General features: G+C 39.6%; 2 protein-coding genes and 1 pseudogene across 2 annotated transcripts; 2 read left to right on the top strand and 1 right to left on the bottom strand.

Moving 5' to 3' along the window:
- Window positions 1-467: 467 nt before the first annotated feature.
- On the top strand, window positions 468-937 carry LOC101291699. The gene is made up of 2 exons (XM_004292924.1): window positions 468-528; window positions 621-937. The coding sequence occupies exons 1-2, from the start codon at window positions 468-470 to the stop codon at window positions 935-937; spliced, it is 378 nt and encodes a 125-aa protein (XP_004292972.1).
- A 1298-nt stretch (window positions 938-2235) lies between these two features.
- LOC101303668 lies at window positions 2236-5056 on the top strand (annotated as a pseudogene).
- Window positions 5057-5471: 415 nt separating this feature from the next.
- On the bottom strand, window positions 5472-7372 carry LOC101303387. Its single transcript, XM_004291384.1, has 3 exons — window positions 7197-7372; window positions 6119-6177; window positions 5472-6040 (listed from the first exon to the last, which is right to left on the bottom strand). Exons 1-3 carry the CDS (start codon window positions 7308-7310, stop codon window positions 5650-5652), a joined length of 564 nt encoding a protein of 187 aa, XP_004291432.1. The 5' UTR covers window positions 7311-7372; the 3' UTR covers window positions 5472-5649.
- Window positions 7373-8431: the final 1059 nt, after the last annotated feature.

Below are 8431 nucleotides of genomic sequence, written 5' to 3'. Positions count from 1 at the left end.
ATTAGATTAGACGGAGATTAGAGATTTTATGAAATTTACTAACTTTATGGCTTGCTCACTTTAGAGGAGCCGGATCCGCAAAGGAAAAACCATATGTCCATGTTCAATTGACTTGAACTCTTTACATCATCTATTCTTCAAGGTCATTTGGTTTCTAAATCATCATTTGAGAGTGATTAAACGTTAGAAATTAATCAATACATACATAGGTTACTTGGATTCAACAATCAAATTAGGAAGGGAATGTAGTACTTCATACCAACAATATATATTGACATTAAGGATTTAAGGTGTTCCAAACATGTCGATACCATTCATAATTTCTTTCATCACGAAACTGAATATACAGAGAGTTATAAACTGGCATTCATGACGCAGATCAATATAAATAAGACACTAGGAACACCATCCGTCCCCACCAAAGATTTCCAACTTACCACAACTAAAAGTTCAAAGCATTCCTAACAATGGCCGCCATTGCCAAGTCTCTTATTGTCATCATTGCTCTCTTCAGTCTCATTAGCCAAGGTAAAGTACCATAGTTCATTTCTTCACTTCAACTTTTGCTCCGAGCATTATTCAACATCTCTCACAGTCATCTTAATCTCAACTCATTGCAGGATTATGCATTACTTGCACTAATAACGACATTAAGATCGAAACTACAAAAAGTGGTAAGGTGGTTCAAGGCAAACCTGAATGGAATGTGGTGGTGACCAATACCTGCAAGTGTGCTCAATTCAATATCAAAGTGACCTGCAAGGCATTTCAGACTGTAGAGCCAGTGAGTTCTGATATCCTATCGCAGCAAGATATCATCACCTATCTGCTCATCAAGGGCGCCCAATTATCATCTGGTGCTACTGTCAAGTTTTCCTATGCTTGGGATTTCGCTTTCCGCATAAATCCTGCTAGCTCTTTTACTGTTCCTTGTTAATCATGATCATATTATTCAATGGTCCTAACCTTAATAGCGTTCAAATAAGTGATTAGTGGATCCACAGTTGGAATACTTGGAATCGGAATTTTTCTTTCATTGTAACACATGCAGCTAGAAGCTCCCCAGTTGATTTATAATAGTTTGGTGATTTCCATGATTTGAATAACGGTTTAACCAAGACTAATCCCTTTCTTTCTTCGTATTCGTTTTGCATCAATAGATAATGGCCTATTTGACGTTGTGAACCAGACAGTAGGTCACAAAACCGTCATAGATATGCTAAGCACCAAAGTGATCTTCTAAATTCTAGTTCTCATGTCTATAGCAGACTGTTCAGTCCTCTTTTAACAGCCATTTTATTTCATTTGAGAAACTGAGACTACATGTATCATGTATGAGAATGTGAGAGAGGTCTAAATGTTGCTCTCTGAACTTGAAGATGAACTTTCTCTAGTAAACACGTACAACTTCAATTTTGGGGGAAAATTATAATGTGAATGATTTCATTTTTGGTATTCAATCGATTCTTCAACCGAATCAATATATGCACATTTTGACTATCTTAATTATGAAAATACATCCTTTCTTTTTTGGCAATTCATAACAAATTCAATGAATCAAATTCTAAAATATGCAATTTCATAGCCGATCCATAGTTATCGATGTTGCAGATACTATAAACAACACAGCATGTCCCATCTATCTTAGCTTAATTTCTCAATCAATTTGAAAGATCTTCAGATGGCCTCCTTGTTTAAGTCGTTCATCATTGTCATTGTTCTTTTGAGTCTGATTAGCACAGGTAAAGTAGTTGAGCAAACTTATCATCTTTCATACTCTCTTTACACTGATAGAAACGAATAAACACATTTGAGACTACTTATGAATTTTACGATTATTTGAAGACCTTTGAATCTTTGATTCTATTTTTCTCTAGCTACATATCCGATTCCGAGTTTTGTTGCAAATGTAAAATTGCAAGTTACTAATTTCCAACTTCTCCAAGTCCGAGTTGTACACTTATTATCTCTTTATAAATCCATATCCAATACAGAAATGGCTTCCCCCCACACTATCTTCTCCTTTTTCAGTTTCCCCATTATATATGATCTGATGATCATCTCCTTCTCTTCATAGAGTTTGTATTCTACTCCAATCCGGTCTTTACTTCCTCTCCGCAAGGATTTGTGGGTTTTGATTCATTATAAATAGTTAAATACCAGGCAGCTAGTTTTGTGTTGGTAAGAACGTGAAATAATACAGATCAAACCAGAAAGCAGAGAGAGAAGGGAACCATGACAGCGAGGAACTTGGAGAAGATGGCTTCAATTGATGCACAACTGAGGCTGTTGGCACCAGGGAAGGTGTCTGAGGATGACAAGTTGATAGAATATGACGCTTTGTTGTTAGATCGCTTCCTCGATATCCTCCAGGATTTGCATGGGGAGGATGTCAGAGAAACAGTGCAAGACTGTTACGAGCTATCTGCTCATTACGAAAGAAATCGTGACCCTAAGAAGTTGGAAGAACTGGGACATCTGTTTACGAGTTTGGATCCTGGTGACTCCATTGTTGTTGCCAAGGCTTTTTCCCACATGCTTAACTTAACCAACTTGGCTGAAGAAGTTCAGATTGCGTATCGGAGAAGGATCAAGCTGAAGAAGGGAGATTTTGTCGATGAAGCACACCCTACAACGGAGTCTGAGATTGAAGAGACGTTCAAGAAGCTTGTGGGGCAAGTCAACAAGTCCCCACAAGAAGTATTTGATGAGTTGAAGAAGCAGACTGTAGATTTGGTTCTAACTGCACACCCTACTCAGTGTGTTCGCAGATCTCTGCTTCAAAAACATGGGAAGGTAAGAGACTGTTTGACGCAATTGTATGCCAAGGATATTACATCTGATGATAAGAAAGAACTCGATGAGGCTCTACAAAGGGAGATTCAAGCAGCTTTTCGCACCGATGAAATACGCAGGACTCCGCCAACCCCTCAAGATGAAATGAGGGCTGGAATGAGCTATTTCCAGGAGACTATTTGGAAAGGTGTGCCAAAATTCCTCCGCAGGGTAGACACTGCCTTGAAGAACATAGGTATAAACGACCGAGTTCCTTACGATGCGCATCTCATTCAGTTTTCTTCTTGGATGGGTGGCGACCGTGATGGAAACCCAAGGGTGACTCCAGAAGTTACCAGGGATGACGGCTCATCTGGAGGAATTTGTTTCCAGAACTCGATGTAGTGTTTCGCATGTTCCTTCCTTGAAGACCTATGAAGCTCGTGAGCAAGCTCAAGAAGCTCAGCGCTGCAACGCCACATAGATAACTCAAACATTCTTGGTGATGTGAGAGACAAGCTCTACAATACACGTGAACGTGCTCGTCAATTATTATCCGATGGAGCCTCCCACATTCCTGAGGGCACAACTTTCACCAATGTTGAACAGTTCATGGAGCCGCTCGAACTGTGTTACCGGTCACTTTGTTCATGTGGTGACCAGTCAATTGCTGATGGGAGCCTTCTGGATTTCTTGAGGCAAGTTTCTACTTTCGGCCTTTCTCTTGTGAGACTAGACATACGGCAAGAATCAGACAGGCACACTGATGTCATTGATGCGATCACAAAGCATCTGGGACTTGGGTCGTATCGAGAATGGTCCGAGGAACAAAGGCAAGAATGGCTGTTATCTGAGCTCAGAGGAAAGCGCCCTCTTTTTCGGTAATGATCTTCCCAAGACAGAAGAAGTTTCTGAGGTATTGGAGACATTCAAAGTCATTTCAGAACTTCCCTCAGACAACTTTGGTGCCTATATCATATCGATGGCTACAGCTCCATCTGATGTACTTGCTGTTGAGCTTCTACAACGTGAGTGCCATGTGAAAAAGCCACTAAGGGTTGTCCCATTGTTTGAGAAGCTTGCTGATTTAGAGGCTGCTCCTGCTGCTGTGGCTCGCCTCTTCTCTATAGATTGGTACAAAAACCGGATCGATGGGAAGCAAGAAGTCATGATAGGGTACTCAGATTCAGGAAAAGATGCTGGACGTCTATCTGCAGCATGGCAGCTATACAAGGCTCAAGAAGAGCTCATAGAGGTTGCTAAACGATATGGGGTGAAGCTTACCATGTTTCATGGTCGAGGTGGAACAGTTGGAAGAGGAGGGGGACCAACGCACCTTGCTATATTGTCTCAGCCACCTGAGACAATTCATGGTTCTCTGAGAGTGACTGTTCAAGGTGAAGTTATAGAGCAATCATTTGGAGAGGAGCACCTGTGCTTTAAAACACTCCAGCGTTTCACAGCAGCTACACTAGAGCATGGCATGAACCCCCCAGTCTCTCCAAAGCCGGAATGGCGTGCACTCATGGATGAGATGGCAGTTGCTGCTACAAAGGAGTACCGTTCAATAGTTTTCCAGGATCCCCGTTTTGTTGAATACTTTCGAGTTGCAACACCAGAGTTGGAGTATGGTCGGATGAACATAGGGAGTCGTCCATCAAAGCGAAAGCCAAGTGGAGGCATTGAATCACTTCGAGCAATCCCATGGATCTTTGCATGGACCCAAACAAGATTTCACTTACCAATCTGGCTTGGTTTCAGGGCAGCATTTAAGCAAGCCATAGAGAAGGATTCCAAGAATCTTGTGATGCTTCGGGATATGTACAATAGTTGGCCTTTCTTCAGAGTCACCATTGATTTGATTGAGATGGTGTTTGCCAAGGGAGACCCGGGTATTGCAGCACTTTACGACAAGCTTCTGGTGTCAAAAGACTTGTGTTCATTTGGAGAACGCTTGAGGACTAATTATGAAGACACTAAACGCCTTCTACTTCAGGTTGCTGGCCACAGAGATCTTCTTGAAGGAGATCCGTACTTAAGGCAAAGACTTGTCCTTAGGGACTCGTATATTACAGCACTTAATGTGTGTCAAGCCTATACACTAAAGCAGATCCGTGAACCCAACAACTATGTTCAAGCAAGACTGTCGAAAGAACCAGCAAGCAAGCCAGCAGCAGAGCTCGTCAAGCTTAACCCAACAAGCGAATATGCTCCAGGTCTAGAGGACACACTGATTTTGACCATGAAGGGTATTGCTGCTGGGATGCACAACACCGGTTGAAGCTCCAATACTCTAGTTTTCTTTGATACTAACCTCATACTGTTGGACTGTTGGTGAAGATCATTCAATTGTAGCAATATCTTTAGATTAATGTATTATGAGCATTTTGGGCAATACTTATGTATTATGAATGTATTTAGTACTTTATAATATAGATAGATAGATACATATATAGATAAATGTTGAACACTTCAAGTCAAGTTTGTATTGGTTGTTCTCTGTTTAACACTAGTGCTTTGAACTTCCATCTAAAAGCTTTTCGTAATAAGTTAAATACAAACGGATTGTTTGTGTGTTGAACTGTGAATTAAATTGCTAATACTTCCTTTTTTTGGAAATAAAAATCGAGAAAGATTTTGGATTTTTTTCAATTATTAAAAAGATTTTGGATTGATATAAAGAATTTAGAGACATTCAGAGAGTGACACAAATAATTATTAAAAGGTGTAGATTTACGAAAATTGTCAGCTTGTTCACAAGAACTCTGAATATTTCTAACATATGTGGACAGACCACCTAAATACTCACTCCTACTAACTGAAATTCTCAACAAGGAAAACGGCTGAAAAATAAAACAGATAGTACAGACCATTTCATTTTCTCCTCTTGGCAGGTGGCTGGGGTATGTCATCCTCATCCTCCTCATCTTCCTCATCTTCCTCATCATCTTCTGTCTCTTCATCCCCATCGTCGTCACCGTCATCGTCATCGTCATCGTCGTCGTCCTCGTCATCGTCTTTCTCCTCCTCATCATCATCATCTTCCTCTTCACCGGCACCATCACCATCACCATTGGCCGCAGGCACATCTTCTGGATCTCCTTTGCCCTCAACTTCGTCCCCAGAGGCGTCCTCCTCATCTCCTGCTTCCTCATCCTGGTCATCACCTCCATCCTCATCACCGTCTTCGTCATCGTCAGTTTCGCTTGCATCTGTGTTCTCAGAACCAGGTTTCATCAGAGCGTAGAGATCAGTGATAGGGAACCTGCAAGCAAAGATTTTAGTTAGTGGAGTTGCCCCAGAAGAAAAGAAAATAAGCAGAAACGGAAGCGAAACTACTAACCCTGTGACTGTGTCAGGTTCTTTGGGCAAAACATAGGGCATGTTAGGTAGAGATCCCATCTGAAAAAACAAATAGTTCATGGTGATTGGTGAATAAGAAGATACAAGTAATTTTCTTACCAAGGGAAGGTAAAAGAGCAACTGTATTAACCTAATGTATCATTACATAGCTTCATAAAATCAGGCCACACAGACTCACATAGAGTGGACAGAGGATAGCTACTCTGTTTTCACTTTTCAGCAAAGAAAAAAAATGCAGCATGCCATCAGTGGTTTTGAACTTTCAATCATACAACATGAAGCTAATTTCCAATAATTGCATACAACATAAAGCATTTCCCGGGTTGGTAAGTGAAGGAAGCTGGTGAGAAAGACAGGACAGACACTACTCATCTTCACTAAGTTCTCTTCCTCTCTTTACTATGAGGTTAAAACCGACCTCAACAATACTTTATCAGATTAGCTTTCAAGACCACAGGTATGGCCTAGAAAGCTGACACACCATCCCGCTTTGAAAATTCAATGAACAAAGCAAGTATCCATATAACTTAGTGTCACACACCGTGACACTTAGTAAGGTCCACAATGCAGGGAGATGCATATTCAACCTATCAAATAGGTATATTGGCTTAACGTTCTCTTCTCTTAATCACTTTACAAAGAAAAACCCAACATTATCTTCTGTCCTCTGTTTTCTTTTCTTAAAAGTTAGCAGCCTAGATCAATTTTTAAACCTCGCTGAACAACGAATCGAATGATTATCAGGAGGTTGAGAAAACAGTAGCCTAAAATTTTCTATATATCCAAAAAAATTGGAAACTCAAACTCATCTCAACAAATCCATATAACTTCACAAACATAGAAACCCAAAAAAGAGTATACCAGGCAATTCCAAGGCAGGCACACAGCACAAAAAAACCCAATGCAGAAAACCAAGCACAATTGAACTAGCAAACACAAAAACCTAGCTCACAACTCACAACCATAAAATTGGAAGAGACAAACAAATTATATGAAACTAATGAAAACAGCTAAATTGAGGCAAATTGAGCAAAGGGTAGAGTGAAAAGAGAGCATACCAGCACGCAAGAGAAAGCAATAGACTTGGCAGCCTCAGCCAGCAGAACATGCCCAAGAGAGCAGAGCAGCTCATTCGGAACAAGCCCATTGGAGCAGAAGCTCTCCATCTCCATACCCAGAACAAATTCTAGAGAGAGAGAGAGAGTAAGAGAGAGAGAGGATTAGGGTTTTTGGGAATTGGGGGCTTAAGCTTTAGGGTTTTTGAGGATATTGTAAGAGAGAGGAAAAATTTGATGCTATCGTAGCCACTAGAGGACTAGGACCTCATTCTACAAAGGGTAAATTACAAATGAGAGATAAGGTGACCGGGTGAAAAATCACAGACGTGCTGTGGACCGTTTGATATATGGAAAAGTGAAACCGAAGTACAGGTGGCGTAATCTGAAGTGATATTTGAAAGGCAAAGGTGTGAGTTTTAATTGTCGTTTTTGTGGAAAAGGAAGCTGTCAGGTTAAGGGGATTAGGGCCTTGATTGGCCTTGTCGGTTGATTTGGGCTTTGGCAACACATAATCTATTGGTTCCGGTCCAACAAGACAATGAAGTGAATCAACCTTCAATGAAGTGAAGTGAATGAAGTGACTAATTTCTGTATGGAGCATGTTTTTAGATGATAATATCTACAATTTTCCTCACATTGTTTTCATCTAGAGAAATTTTAAATACGCACCTCTAATCTCTTAATACACACCCCTATTTTTTTATGTTTCTATTGAGATTTTATAGGTAAGCTAAATGACCAAAATATACATCTATTATTAAAAAAAAAAATACACTCTAGAAGTATTCTTTTCAACGTCTTTTACCCTAAAATAGTCAAAAACACGTCTTCTCCCCTAACCCAAATTCTTCTCCACAATTCATTTGGGTTGTTTTTTATTTTATTTTATTTTATTTTTTTATATCCGTATCAGCTTTAGTTTGATCTTACAGATCATATTGTCAAGTACTATATCTTTATCAGCTTTAGTTTGATCTTGTAGATCATATTGTCAAGTACTGCATTTTTATCATGACATGTTTTATCGAATAACTAGCTATTTATGTTTAATAGCTATTGTACTTCTACACTTGTACTAGTTTGTGAATTTTGAAAACTTGTATTGGTGATTTGGAGTTGGGATATAATAATAATCATTTGATTATAAATTGAACGATGATAACCACAAATTTCTAGCAAAAATTAGACGAAATAATATGTAAAAAGAGGTACCAAATAGTAAATATATATTAATT

This window comes from Fragaria vesca, linkage group LG2 (genome assembly GCF_000184155.1).
Source record: "Fragaria vesca subsp. vesca linkage group LG2, FraVesHawaii_1.0, whole genome shotgun sequence".
NCBI lineage: Eukaryota > Viridiplantae > Streptophyta > Magnoliopsida > Rosales > Rosaceae > Fragaria > Fragaria vesca.
This window is presented reverse-complemented; position numbering and strand designations above follow the sequence as displayed.